This window comes from Periplaneta americana, chromosome 4, assembly GCF_040183065.1.
Source record: "Periplaneta americana isolate PAMFEO1 chromosome 4, P.americana_PAMFEO1_priV1, whole genome shotgun sequence".
Lineage (NCBI taxonomy): Eukaryota > Metazoa > Arthropoda > Insecta > Blattodea > Blattidae > Periplaneta > Periplaneta americana.
Window position 1 is genome coordinate 203,152,461 of NC_091120.1, and position 15,900 is coordinate 203,168,360.

General features: G+C 36.4%; 1 protein-coding gene across 7 annotated transcripts in view; it reads left to right on the forward strand.

The window, feature by feature from the left end:
* kst (spectrin beta chain, non-erythrocytic 5 kst) overlaps positions 1–15,900 on the forward strand; it is a 383,292-nt gene that overhangs the window by 344,878 nt on the left and 22,514 nt on the right. For 5 of the 7 annotated variants that reach the window (XM_069824777.1, XM_069824774.1, XM_069824771.1 and 2 more), the window contains 6 exons: positions 631–813; positions 3,838–3,960; positions 7,178–7,284; positions 11,875–11,958; positions 14,148–14,242; positions 15,014–15,238. In XM_069824777.1, coding sequence (XP_069680878.1) covers positions 631–813; positions 3,838–3,960; positions 7,178–7,284; positions 11,875–11,958; positions 14,148–14,242; positions 15,014–15,238 — 817 coding nt within the window. The remainder of the gene's footprint in view (positions 1–630; positions 814–3,837; positions 3,961–7,177; positions 7,285–11,874; positions 11,959–14,147; positions 14,243–15,013; positions 15,239–15,900) is intronic. The other 2 variants (XM_069824773.1, XM_069824775.1) reach the window with 1 other exon arrangement.

Consider the following 15,900-nt stretch of genomic DNA (forward strand, 5'->3'; position numbering starts at 1 on the left):
GTCTGGCCTGTGTATTCATCAGACCTAAATCCACTTCATATTATTGCATACTCCATGGACCACAATGCACTTCACATTTACTTAAACCCACTATATACTCGACACTACGTGGAAATGTTGAACGAGGTTGTCAGCAAATTCGACAGACATCTGGAATTTTTTAACATGTGAGAAAGTTTACTGACATACTGGAGAACTGGATCACGTTGGGAAGATAATATTAAAATGGATTTGAGGGAGGTGGGATATGATGACAGAGAATGGATTAATCTTGCTCAGGATAGGGACCAATGGCGGGCTTATGTGAGGGCGGCAATGAACCTCCGAGTTCCTAAAAGCCAGTAAGTAAGTAAGTGAGAAAGTTTATTATGAATCGTTGCTGGGCTTATAGAGGCACAAGGAGCTTATTTTGAGCATTGTATACACACAATGTATTGAGATTTTGGGATAGAGTTTTCTGAAAAAAAAAATCAATACCTAATAATTAAATGAAAGCTAAAGAAATTATTTTAGTTGTCAGTTGAGAATTGATGCTAAGGCTTGCTGTTTAAGGTTTTGGTTTCTGTGAGAGTGTTCATTGAGTGTGGTTGAAGTTTGCGAATGTATAAGCATATGAATTTGTTTCCACAGATATTCAAGCGAGAGGCTGACTTACTGGAGAACTGGATCACGTCCCGAGAGCCACTGTTGCATGATGGGAAACTTGGCGAGACGATTGCACAGGTGGAGGATCTCATCCGTAAGCATGAAGACTTCGAGAAGACGATTGAAGCCCAGGAAGACAAGTTCAGTGCCCTTCGGCGCATTACTATGGTGAGTGGTTGGTGTACCGCCTCCATTTAGATGTGCCATTTTTCGTTATGGCTTTCCATGCCAGAGATCTGGGTTCAAATCTCAAGTAAAAATATAATTTATGATTAAAAATGAAGATGTGAAGACTAGATTTTCTTACATACTGTCATTACCAGGACGCGGATTTTGGTGACGTCATCTTTTTTTCTTTACAGCCTTTGCATTGCCCATAAATATATAAATCCTGGATATGAGCTGCTGGTTACAGAAATTTAAAGTTTTTACGTTATTTTTTGGCCATTTTTCGCTGTTTTAATCTCTCAACTTAAGTAGTTTTTTTTTTAATTTTTTATCATTTTTTATCATTTTTGAAATTTTGAGGGCATTTTTGGTCATCTTTTAAATTTTGAGGTACTCGTATTTGTTCTGAAAGGTGCCTAAGTAATTTTCTAGGAGTCTGTGCCACTGGATGATCAATGTCTTCTTCTGTCAGCCTCGGTAGCATACTTGGTATAGCGCTGGCCTTCTATGCTCGAGGTTGCGTGTTCGATCCCGGCCCAAGTGTTTAAATGCGACAGGCTTATGTTAAATGTTATGGTTTATTTAACGACGCTCGCAACTGCAGAGGTTATATCAGCGTCTCCGGATGTGCCGGAATTTTGTCCCGCAGGAGTTCTTTTACATGTCAGTAAATGTACTGATATGAGCCTGTCGCATTTAAGCACACTTAAATGCCATCTACCTGGCTCGGGATCGAACCCGCAACCTTGGGCATAGAAGGGCAGCGCTATACCAACTCGCCAACCAGGTCGATGGCTCATGTCAGTAGATTTACTGGCTTGTAAAAGAACTCCTGGGGGACAAAATTCCGGCACACCGACAATGCTGATATAACCTCTGCAGTTGCGAGCGTCGTTAAATAAACCATAATTTGAATTTCAGTGTCTTCTGATGTTGCTTCTGTGAGAACCCTACACTGTTTTTTGTTTCTTAGACTAAACATTTCCTGTTGACTGAAATTTATTATAAAGATTCTGGATTGATATGTGATGAAATTTTTATACCTGGGATTCGTGTTTCAAACCGCCTTTGTACTTGCCTGATAGACTGGTTAACACATATGAATCATAAATATATATACACATTGTTCAGTAGTAAACATTTTATTAGTCTTTATACGGTTTAAACTTATTCACACTTTCACTTTAAATGCACAAGGAAACACCCTATACTACATTGTAGTATGTTCCATGTCACTCGCCAGTCTCTTGGAGCTTGCGTCACCGCCTCTGCCAGCCCACCGTTCCCCACCGCGAGTGTGTCAGAAGTGCACAGTGGAAACCCTCGCTTCTGTTGACACCTCATCTGATCACTCTGCATCTAGTCTTGTTATTCCACACTCCAGAACGTACATGGCTTCTTATGGAGCTATAAACAAAAGACTGTTGAAAATAGCGCCATTTTAAAAGTTTTTTATTGGAAGGGGGGGGACTACACATCAACAAAGTATCAGCTACAGTGAGAATCACGTAAGAGCAATTCCTAAAAGTCTAATTTGGCCGTCTCTTCAGTGTTGCCAACTAATACTAGATATCACCAAAGAGGGTAAAATCACAATGCTACGTACTGAAATAATAATAATAATAATAATAATAATAATAATAATAATAATAATAATAGTAATAATAATAATAATAATGTTGTTGTTGTTTTCTAATGCCAGGCGTTTGACAATAAAGTCATTTGACCTCTTGCACTCCAATATTTTTCAAAGATATTATCATGGTCAGCCACTGAAGCACAGATTTTGAGGTGTTCCGAATCCAATTGGAGTGAAAATGGCAAGTTGTAGCCGATTTAAGTGAACACCATATTTTAACGTTTTGGTGGCTACTTCATCCACACACAACCCCCAGAATGTCTGGACGACCACACCTGCTGTTGGTCGACGGGTCCATTGGACCTAGCTGGGAGATCTTGTTGATCACCAGCTTTCCCTCCTTGAGCCACTGGAGGACGATTTTAGTGTCATAGCAGGTCAGCACTAGGAACAGAAAAGTAGAAAGAGGAGGAAGGAAAGGGAAATGAACCCCTAGGCCTCGAATGCTCTAATGCCGTCGGGGTCGAAGAAAGTAAGAGTTCAGTCAGAGGACTGGATAGGAAAGGGTAAAGAGGGAATTAGGTATTGAATAGAGGAAAATGATACCAAATTCAGTCATTAACTCATCAAGCTGACCAGTGCTAATTGATGAGTAGCCCCTCCCTTTAGTTCAGCTTGTAAAATTATGCTTACTAACAGCTGCACCATGGGAAGGTAGGGATGGGACATTGGGTATTTGTCCAGGTTGGTTCCTTAAATAATAATGTAGTATTAATAATAAGAATGTCTTGCTTATTTACCACATCTCATCTTTATGTTGCGAGGTGTTTCCTAAATGGTTCAATAATTTATGATATAGTATATTTTCCTCCTGTACTTCTCGCATATTATGTTCGTAATTAGGATTAGTATGATCTAATATTACAATTTATTTTGTCAGGCAACATGAAATTTATTGCTTTTACTAAGGAGTTTATGATTCAGGAACCTAACCTAAAAATGTATTTACTTACTTCCATTTTCATCAGTTTGCTCTACTATAAACCGAAATCATTGCTGCCAACATAACAGTTGGAAAATAACTACCAGTTGTAGTATTTGTCAGTATCCGAAATTCGAAACGAAGTTGGTAAAAGAAAATTCAACCTGAGAGCTAGAAAATCACTATAATCCACTAGCATATTTAGTAATAGTGGAAAAATGGTTAGGTTTCACCCTTAGGGTATTAAGTAAGCTGATCCGGACTATATATGGGATTTTAATGTGGAATTTAAAATATGTACACAGAACTGAAAAGTATTTTAAACTGAATTCTGGTATATTGAGATAATATTGTATTGAACATTCTTTTTTGGCAAATTGGTCAGTTTGAGCAGTGTGCTGGAATTTGATATTTTTCTGAAGTTGTGAACAAGTGCTGCATGTACTTTTTTTGCTGTTTCCAGCTGGAGGAAGCATTCCAGAAGCAGCAGCAGGATGAGATGGCAGCCCGCCAAGCAGAGAAGGAGCGCGTGGAGAGGGAGAGAATCGAGGCTAGGAAGAGGCGAGAGGTGCAACGTATTACAGAGGTATGACGTATGTTCATGTCATTCATCTCAAGTTGTAGTATTCCAACATACCTAAATTATAGACGTACATGGTCAGCTGTTTTCTTTGTTTTAAGGGAGGCTGTTTCAGTGACGAGAATCAAAATATATAATTTTTAATTTTAAGAAATTCTGATACAAAGACACACAAGAATAGGCTTGTACAAAACCTTAGCACAGCCAGTATTAAGCTATGGTAGTGAAGCGTGGACTGTGAAGAATAAAGATGTCAGTAGAATAACAGCAAGTGAGATGAGGTTCATGAGAGCAACAGCTGGATATACTCGCTGGGATCATAAAAAAATGAGGACCTAATGCAAGAACTTCAAATAGAACCCATTATGCAGTTCATCAGCAAATATCAACTTCAGTGGAAGGGTCATCTCGAACGAATGAATCGATGCAGAATTCCAAAAGCACTGTTTCATTACCATCCGTATGGCAAAAGATCTCTAGGCCGCCCAAAGAAGAGATGGAATGAAAATTCTAGTTTGAGACCGTAACAGGCCACTTGGCCTAATACTTGTTAGGAAGACGACGACGACGAAGAAATTCTGAATCCTTCTTTATTTTAGTAGACAATGTATATATTTTACACTCATAACTGCTCCAGAAATGGGTAAAAAATATAAAAATCCATTGTTGCAACAAAATACCACGCCCTCCTTTAGTGATATCGGTTCTTTGCTTACCATTTTGCGACAAAAAATGTATCACAACAGAATCGCCAAGCCAGAATTTTATTAATGCCCTGTAAGGAGAAAGAAGACAGATAACAGAAGTGATCTAAAACGGCAGGAAGAAGATCAGAAGATGGTTATAGGAACATTAAGACATGTCAGTCTGAACTGTGTGAATCTTAATCACAGTTTTCTCGATTATGCATTTTTCCATATCAGTAAGATACACTTCGTTACCTGAAACTATTCTTGCCTAAGAGATATTTTCATAAAATGCTAATGAGTCTCTTTAATTAATTAATTGAACGAGAAATTATTATGATGTTGCAAGTTTCACTCATTGTATGAATAGAAATGGAATTTTTTTCTGCAAAAAAAAATTCAAATGTCCATATACATGCAAATTTTAGCTCAACATAGTCATCCTTTGTTTTAACAATTGTACAGAGTGATTTATATAGAACTAAGATATATCTTTCTTTCATTATTTCGAAATGAATTATGCTAGCCACAATTTCTTATACCTCAAATGTAGAGTATCTCTGGGAAATTACTAACCTCTATAGGAAATGTTGAAAATTCTTTATATATTCGGCTGGAAATTCATTTAATGACCATTTTTTAACATCAAATTAAGCAGGAGTTTTGATTCCCTGTCACGAGATGCGCAGATGTTTATTCTTTATTCTATATATTTATTGTCATATTCTTTTAGAGATCCAGTTGTTTCCAATTTGTTTACCAGTCCCAGTATTGTATTTCTTTGAGGGGGATTACGAACACCAAATTCTCTCTGGTATGCCCTTTGAGTAGCTGTTGAATTCGTAATCCAGTATTGCTTCACAAGGAAGAGTCGTTGATTTAATGTGTACTGCATTTTCAGTGACTAAAACAAAATGTCGAAAATAATTGCCAACAATAAGGAAAATGAATAGACAATATCAATCCTCTTTGAAGTCTGTTTTACCCCCTATTGCCTCAGCAGACTGTGTTTCCCTGAAAATACCCATATACCATTCACAGTCATCATCATTTACATATTTTAGCAAATCGGTGACATTTGTCACTTTAGCTGCTTTCATGCCAATACATGGAACTCTTGAAAGATTACTAGCAACAGAGGCATTTTTCTTTCATAATAGAAACTCATCTTGTACCAAACTAGAGTAAGTTCGTGATGTCTGAACACTGCCATCTTGTATATAGGTTAGTGGAACGTATTTCTGTATGGAAAACTGTAATCTTACTCCAATCTCAGATGACACATGACTGTTTTCATCAAATGGATCATTGTCAACCGCTACAGCTGTGTCCGCCATGTTCTCTACATAGATGTACTGCAGCTTGAGTGATATTTGGAACACTCAACATACAATTCGATCATCACAAGCCACTTACAGGTGATTGAAGGAACTAACTTCCATGTTGTATAAATACAGTAGAACTTGGTTATAACGACATCCAAGCGGCCTTGAAAATTATGTTGTTATGAATGAGTGTCATAGTAACCGAGATTCATATTATCAGTCTAGTGAGGTGGAAAATGAAAAATAATAAACATAATTAGGCTTATTTTAGATTAAGTATTGACTTTTAAGCATACCATGAACACAATAAAATACATGTACAATTATAAATACAGTATTCTGTATTAAAACAGTTTGTTCAGTACTCACCAATCTTATTTACTGAGGAGTGAAGTAATCAGTCATTTTACTCTGTTGTCTCCTACTTGCCCAATATACACTTTCTAAATTACATTCTATGTTCATTATTTCAGTTGTAATTTCACTGCTTCCTCCCCTAGCTTCATAGAAATGTTCACAATTCTAATGGCTTCTAAAGCGTCACTCACTCCTTTTAGTGGCCATACTGCGTTAAAATGCGTGCACTTAGTGAAAACTTCCCGAAGGTACCATTAATACCGCATGAATTCGGGCAGGTTACAATGGGATGGAGAATCTGCCTGCATTCCAGAGGTCTATGATAGAAGGGGACAGTAAAGGATTTGCCAGATTTCAGCAAAATACTTTGGTTCTTGGAAAATTGTATTCCAAACTGAGGTTGAAAATGACATTATATGCGAGGTAGACGCATATACGTTTGTCGTATTAAGCAAGGTAGGCAAGCATATGTCTTATGGGGAATTAGTTGGGACCACAGAATATTTGACGTTATATGCGAGGTAGACGCATATGCGTTTGTCGTATTAAGCAAGGTAGGAAAGCATATGTCTTATGGGGAATTAGTTGGACCACAGAATATTTGACGTTATAGGCAAGGTGTCGCACAACACGAGGTCGCTACAACCAAGTTCTACTGTATGTCAGTAGAGAGTGCAAATAACCAATCTCCAGAAAACAGGCGTAACCTGACTTACGCTGTTCTTCCATACACCTCCTCAATTACAATTTGAGATTTAAATTTGAATTTAGTTTCTGAATACCAATGTAAATGGTATTAGCTTCAGGCAAATGGCCGAAAATGGCAAAGGTTTCAGTTATTGTCTTGTGATGCAGGAACGCCGACGTGAGGACGAGCGTAGAAGAACGCAGGAGATGCGTGGTATGCGGGACGAAGTGAACGGAGGCCCAGATCAGCTGGACGTCAGCACCGGCAGTAACAGGTACAGGGTGCAGTTCTCTGGTTGGAAGGGAAAGATCAGGTAGACACTGCCGTGTGACACGCACAGGGTGACCACTGAATTGTCTTCATGACTCGAATAAACAAAACTAATTTATGTAATGCAGGTTTGGACACTTCATTTGTGCATCCTTTGTATAGAGAAATATTTAAATCATATGCCTATTGCATATATAACAAGAAATGATATAAATGCGGACTTAAAGTGAAAGTCAGTTAGATAACCTAAGAAAAGATGGTGAGATAAATTAAAAAATTACGTAGAGATGAAACAGGTCAAAGGACCTATAGTTCCCACAACTGTTCTTTGCCATTCAAAAATATTACCTCAAGTCTAGAAGCAAATTTTCATAGCAGTGCAACAGCAAAGTAAAATTCTTACTTAAATTATAGCACTTAAAATAATAATGAAAATAAATACATGTTAGATAATGTAAAAGTTTGTCTGTTGATAAAAATATATATTACAGAATATCTCAGAATTCCGTGCATTAAATTTAATGGATTGTAAAAGAGGCCAAAACAAAGTTTTTTGCCAAGGCAACTTAGGATTGGCATTGCGCTGTTAGCCCTCTAAACAGCATTAGAATCAAAGACATACATGGAATCGGAAAACTAGACGTGTCCGGTGAACAAAGGAATGTCGACAAATTGTCCGCAGATTAGTTTATTAATCAGTTCCAGAAAATTGTGTCTGAGAGTAATATTAGTGTGAAACAAATACATAATGCAGACGAGACTGATTTATTATGGAGATTTCTTCCTACAATAACACTAGTGTGTGCAGCAGAAACCTTGCCTAAGGGCTTCAAACAAAAGGAAGATCGTTCAATGAATATTCGAACCGAAAATTTTATTAGTGTTTTTTTATGTTAAGTAATACTTTAATAAAGAACATTTTTTTAAATTATGGTTTATTTAACGACTCTCGCAACTGTCGAGGTTATATCAGATTTACTGGTGTGCCGGAATTTTGTCCCGCAGGAGTTCTTTTACATGCCAGTAAATCTACTGACATGAACCTGTCGCATTTAAACACACTTAAATGCCATCGACCTGGGCTGGGATCGAACCCGCTACCTCGAGCACAGAAGGCCAGCGATATACCGACTACTCTGCCCAGGCCGACTTTTAATAAAGAAAATCCACACAGTTTTATGTTATTTAGTTATGATCAAGTGGCTGAGAAATAAGTTTCAACAAGTTGGCATTATAAAATACGAACAGGTAATTTGTTAAAATACTTTTTCAATTATCCGGAAAATCTTGTATTTGGAGCTTGCTTGTTCCCATTGGTGCCAGTTAAGATGGATTCTACTGCAGTTTACTTCTGGCTTTATTTTTATTATTGCTTACAGTGGAATAGTTTGAGTGACAGTTACGTATATTCAGTTTAGGATTAAATTCTGTGGCCGGGTGGAAGAAGGTCTTAAGTCAATTGTTTGTGAAAATGAGATTTTTATATATTCTGAAAGCGGAAACAATTCTCTACGATCTGGTAAAACGGCTAAAGTCAAATAAGACTCCTGACAGGATTTATAGAGCGTTACCAAATGTCCTAAGTACTTTTTGAATCAAGCACACACAGAATAAAGGACTTAAGAATATTTAATACTTTATTCCTTGCAAACATCACATGTTTACTTCCCATGCCTCCCTATTAAAAAGGTCTAACTTGTATTTTAGCCATTTTATCACATACTGATGCCCTTTCCTTTTAAACTTTAAGCACCAGGGTAAACAGTCCTATAATTGTTTAAGACCCATTTTGCATTCCTAATAATTTACATTTCTCATTTATTTTGACATGAAAAAGGTCTTATGTTTAATAGTCCCTTCTACTCAGTTTGGGATCTAGTCTTAAAAGGGCTTAAGTGCGGATATTTTTGGAAATAATCAAGAAAATTGTTAAATGAGCAACATTACCTATTTTAGAAGAGATATAAACAAATAATATCCAGCAAAAACCTCATAATTAAAAAACTCTATAATTAAAACCAATTTCTGCTGTCCTGAAAAGTATAAAATTTTTACTTAAGACCTTTTTCCTCCCAGCCACAGAATTAAAAAAAAACTAGTTGAACCACATCACGCAACACTCATGTATTGTTTGGCGCTTTGTGAGACATTCTAGGAGTTTTAACATTGTTCCCTAGTTCTCGTGTACTTTTGACTCTAATTTTTTGGATTTCCTTCTTTGGTCTATTGTCTTTCATACTTTTTTAATCTTTTTCAATACGCTGGCAAATTAACATCGATTTTTCTTTTGCTCTTCCCTTCACAAAATTATACAATGTACCAACAATTTCTGAGCTCTGTAAGTTCTCGAACCTAACTCCAAGAGAATGTTGGCATGCTTTAATGTATGCAGAACAATTGCAAACATCAGTACAGCACCGTTGAGATATAAACTGTTTGCATAGTCCTCTTGGAAAAAATTGTGAGCAAAGACTACCATCAGTAAATACTGGATTGTAGTCGGTTGTGATAGAAGGCAAACAGGACAATGTGCCTGGCTGGGTTTAGTGATCTCTCAGTGGTAAATATTTGCTTTGTGTGGTGTGGTTGTTTGGAATGAGGTCCTTAGACTGGGATGTACTCTTATGGCCAAGAACAGTTGCAGGGACTAACTAATGTTAGCGTGAGTTATTGATTATCGTTGCAAGTGTTTAGAGATGAGAAGTCTTGCAAAATGTATGAGTAAAAATTTCTATCTGTGCACTGATACAGGAAATTGCATAGAATTGTGCAGATATCAAATTAGTTACTGTTTTTGTTTATCGGTGCTATGTCTGTTTGTAGTAGTGTAGACATTTTGAGAAATAATGTTACAAGCATTGTGCATGTGGTGTATTGAAAGCTTTTGCAGCTTCTCGTAAACTGGAGATGATTTTGCTGTGAGGAGCTGTTGTGCATAGTGGACACTTATTAACAATAAAACTGTGGAAAGAAACCGAAGGTGACTGTAGTGAAGAGTTACAATAACGTAGTGGCTTGCTGTGGGAAGTGTGTTGAAACTTGCTGTACCTCACACAGTAGTGGTAATAGTGGTGGTGGCAGTAGTGGTGGTAGCGGTCAGGCTGTGGAACTCAAAGTGTTGTAGTAGAAGTTGTTAATAAATTGCATTACAACTCTGCCATGTAGAATTTCACATTTACCTCTCAAGAACTGTCTGCTGAATCATAGCACAAGAATGTATGGGAGGTAGACAGCGGAATTTAGGTTAGACTTTTCTTCCCTCAATTGGAACCCACTTAAGGTATATATCAACCCTTGAAATGTCTGTGTGTGTGTGTATGTGTCAGTTTTCTTCAAAATTTTGGTAAATAATATGTTTGCCTCGCCTGAAAACTTAAAAAATATATAACTTGTACTAATTATCTCAATAATTTCTTAATCATTTGTGCCTTTATAATAGACGCGTATTATACTTTCTATATCATATGCTATCTTTAATGCCTGTTTTAGATTTTTCGGCTTTTTATATGAATAATTTGAACATATAGATGAGCTACACAAGCGACTTGCACATAATCCATTGTGGTACTGAACCTCAAAATGCAGTTTTACTAACGCAACGTCTAGTTAATAATGCATTAGCAATGTCTGCCGAAATGCAGTGTTACTAACAAAATATGTAGTTTATAATTTTTTATGCGTTACCAACCTCTGCCAACACTGTGTTTTAACGTTCATATACTGCGTATTCAGTTCAAAGTGTGTCATGGCTCGCTGTATGCCGTCATGTGGCTAGCCGATGAGCCTAGAGAATTCAATCTTCCTACATTTCCGCAGAGGCGTATTACCTATGTGCCAGAGAAGTTGCCTAGCGAGTACGGCGTTCATTCTTAAGAGTACTTACCGATAAGTACGGTAATGCCAGTAGTGGCAGGGATGTGAACTGTTTGGAAACATGTACTGACATGAGTTTTTTCCTTACTGTCGGGATATGGGGAGAGGGTTAAGACGATTACTTACGTATTTGTTGACATTAACTTCGACGGTCAACATGGACACGGAGCATTTGATTTGTGTTGTGGAATGTTGCCGTACGCAACCGATGATAACAAATACCCTGCGACGACTAGGCCACTCAAAACACAGTTCGAAAGAGGTTATGGTAGCACACAGACCGTACAGACCGCCATCTGTTGCTACAATGTTCAAGTTATACCGTACACATTGTCAAGTTAAGATTGAACGTCTTGATTAATAGGCAACTTCTCTGACATAAAAGCTGAAACTCGCTTCAAATCGCTGACTCACAACAGTGACGTCATGACACACTTTAAAATGAACACCCAGTAGTATAACCCTAAAAATAACGATCTGTGTATGTCCTGTTAGAGTTTTGTTCCATTTAAGCACGAGAGATATGGATGAATGCTGTGTTCCAAATTCCCAGAAGTTTGCAAACACATTTTAAGGCCTGATTTTAGTTTCACAAAGTGTGAACATGGCCAGCACTTGGAATGTAATTTATGTGAGCCTCAAAGTCCGCTGTCTAGTGGTGAGTGTGGTGCTAGTTCAGTCACTAACTTGACATCGCATGTCTCACTAACATTGCATGCAGCCCTCTGCCCAGCCTGAAGGTGGATGCGCCATACCAACCTGTTTTCAACTCACGCGCTAACTACGGACGACCTACTTCTCCAAGGTTGGTATACTCTTGTCTTCTATTCTCTGTTTTTCCTTCAACAACGCACATTATTTTTCTTTTACCTTCTGTGTTGTCCACTGAACTGACTTTTCGTCCATTTCTCTTCTCTTTCTTGTATTTTCCCCACTTTCCCTATTTCATTGTTGTAATTATAGTAATGGCTCACAGAACTGCAAACCTTCTGTCAAAGTTTCTGTAATAGCCTGTTTACTTAAATCACATCCATAGGACTTACATGAACTAATAACTGCTAAATAAATAGGTGCATGGAAGAGATGATTGTAACACAATTTTCTGGTACTTGTAACACTGAATGCCTCATCTTTGGAAACGTTAATTAATGTATCAGGAATCGCGCAACTTGGAAAAGGTTCTTGCATTTACCATCCTGTGCTCACTGACACCTTAGTTGTACTGTGAACATGTGCAGCAGATATCAGCTGTCACAAGCACATCTCAAGAATGAATAAGACAACGAACGATTAAATTCATAAAATGCACGGTTGACTTTACAACAAATGAATGAATGAAGGAAAGAATTAATGAGCAGAAAACAAAGAAAAAATGAGTGTCAATGAATGAATGAATGAATGAATGAAATAAAATTGAATGAAAAAAAAATAGACGGGAAGAAAGAAGTAAATAAATAAATGAATTTAAATACAATATAGTCACAATCATGCCATGGTATGAAAGAAAAATTTCACAACCTCGAGCGGGAATCGAACCTGCGACTTCCTGTTCTCCGGTCAGGCGCTCTACCACTGAGCTATCGAGTTCGTCTCACGCCAAAGGCTCGGAATTATCCTTTCATACTGGCGACTCTGTTATAGAGTACTGTCCATAGCGTCTGATCTAGTCAGCACTGCTTATGGCTGGAAAGAAACTTTACAAATGTAATCTTCATCTTGCGATGTTGGATGACGTATACACGTCCGTTGATGTGACATATTAATGAATTTAAATACTTTATAGTCACAATCATGCCATGGTATGAAAGAAAAATGTTTCTTCCCACCCATAAGCAGTGCTGACTAGATCAGACGCTATGGACAGTACTCTATAACAGAGTCGCCAGTATAAATAAATAAATCTTTAAATAAATACATAAATAAATAATACATAGCTACATAAATAACGTGAGTGAGTGAGTAAATACAAGTATGTGATGTATGTATGTATGTATGTATGTAATGGATGTATGTATGTAATGGATGGATGAATAAAAGTATTAGAAAAGAAAATAAGAGATAAGTGGGGAAAAAAGGAGTGAATTAGTTAAATATGGAAAGCGAAGTAAAATAACGATTGAATATTATTTTAATAATTGGTATGGTTCTCTTGCAAATGTATTGCATGCATGAAAATATTATCTTTTTCTGTACTTTTTTCCTTTTCGATTGTACGATTCACTGATTGATTGATTAATGAATGAATTAATTAATTAACTAATTCGTTCGTTTGTAAATTCATTCATTCGTACATTCATTTATTCGTTCATCCGTCCATTTATTTATTCATTCATTCTTTTGTTTGTCCTTTCATATGTTCGTAGACATATACATATGTACATATCGTTCGTTCGTTCATTCGTCTGTCCATCCATCCATCCATTCATTTATTCTCTCATTTCTTGATTGTTTCTTTCTTTCACTTGTTCTTTTGTTAATTGACGTATTTATTTATTGTTATTTAATCTTTATTCTTTCATTCATTACTGTAATGCATTTTTTCACTGATCCAGTATTTTATTCTTTGTTCTTTTTTTATTTGTTCAGTAATTAATTAATTCAATTGTTCTGTTAGTAACTTTCCTTTTTCGCCGCCTGTCCACTAGCTCATTTCCTCATTTTTCTTATTTTAATTGATTTATTAATTTTTTAATTTAGTAGTGAAACAATGACAGAAACATTTGCACATGTCAGAGCTTCATTGTGCATTACCTTGACACTTACTAAGTCTGCTGATACATACTAACCATCTGTTAGACGTAGTTACAGAGATTATTGGAGATAGGAATGATGATGATGATGATGATGATGATGATGATGATGATGATACTAGATGGTAATAGAGCAATGGTGCACTTGAAAGAAAGCACGCTTGCCAGAGTCTGGAGTTCAGTTTGTAGTGAAGATTCTCTGTTATCTGCCACTGTGAGCCTGCAGTGATTCTGTTGATTGCAGGTTGAACACACTGGAAGTGCCTGAAACCACCAGCACTGGCACCCTTCACAAAGCAGGCAGTGTTTCACAGCTGTTTGGCGAGCAGATGCGACGAGGTAAGTCTTCACTAGCCTAAGTTCCAACTCGTTGAATTAAATAATAATTAATGTCTCCTGTATGTACACTATTAGTATTGTTATTATTATCGTATTATTATTATTGTTGTTGTTGTTGTCGTCATACGTGACAAAAGAAGTTCAGGAAGAACAATAAGCAGGGACATACACAAGTGGGGGGGAAGGTAACTGTGATAGAAACCCTCTGTGAACATTTAAAAAAAAAATGACGTATTTACATTCGAGTATTTTTTATCCATAATCGTTTTCTCTTCTCTAATTTTTCACTGTCAGAGTAACAAAATCTACATCGACATAAGGCTTAGTCCTATTACCCCTCCTTCGGTATAATCCCTGTGCTTGGTGCTGCGGCACGTTCGAATTATAACAATAGAGACGTACTGCCTAATACAGATCTTGTAATAAAATGAAACTGACACAATATGAAATTGAACTTCTTGTAATAATAATAATAATAATAATAATAATAATAATAATAATAATAATAATATTACTATTATTATTATTATTATTATTATTATTATTATTATTAAGTTATCATCATCATCATCATACGTACTGAATCCTCACTGACCCATTATGGTCATACATCATGTTCGTACATTTACTGTTTTTTGTCACTATGTACTGTAATGCTTAATACTGAGTAGTTAATTGCATTGTTATAGTTGTTGTAGCTGGAGTAAGTAGAAAGGCATTCTGATTATGTTTGTTGATGTAATGGTAATAGATTGTTGTTATCTTCTTCAGCGGACATAAAGCGTGCTGAGAGCATGAAGGTTGAGTTGAAGAAGCCAAAACGCACGCCCAGCTTCACAACACGTCGACGCACCCAGAGTTTCCGAAAACTGCAGCGTCTGGAGCAACTGGATCAACTGCCCCCCGTCGAGATCCAGGGCACCTTGGACCGCAAACACGAACTACAGAGCGCGGGGAAGAAGGCACCTGTTCGATCCTGGAAGACATTCTACACAGGTGGGCCCCACTCGCATATGCAGACTTGGATTTGGTTTGAATTGGGCTTGTGTTCTCATGACTTAAATTCATACAGGTCTGCATTCTTGAAATTTCGAGAATGAATTAAGGCCTAAACTATTATCATTTTGGGGATAAAAAGTTGAAGGATTTCTTCTTATATTTTGGAGATCAATTTAAGAATTTTATTTTCATAATTTTGGAAATAAATTTGAGACTTTTATTTTTATAATTCTGAGAATAGAATGAAGTTCAGGTTTTTATCATCATTTTGGGAATAAATTTGTGGCTTTTATTCCCATAATTTTGGAAATAAATTTGAGTCTTCTATATTCCTATAATTTTTTTAATAAGCTTTAGGCTTTTTTATTTTTTTTTATTTTGAAAATAAAGTTTTGGCTTTTATACTTATAATTTTGAGACTTTTATTTTTATAATTTTGGAAATATATTTGAGTTTTGTGTTCCTATAATTTTAGAAATACTCTGAGACTCTTATTTCTAGAATTTTGAAAATAAATTGAAGAGTTTGAGTCTTACAATTTGAAATATATATGAAACTTTTATAGGCCTAATTTTGGAAGTATACTTGAGAATTTTATTCTTAAAATTTTGGAAATAAATTCGAAACTTTTATTCTTATAATTTTGGAAATAAATTTGA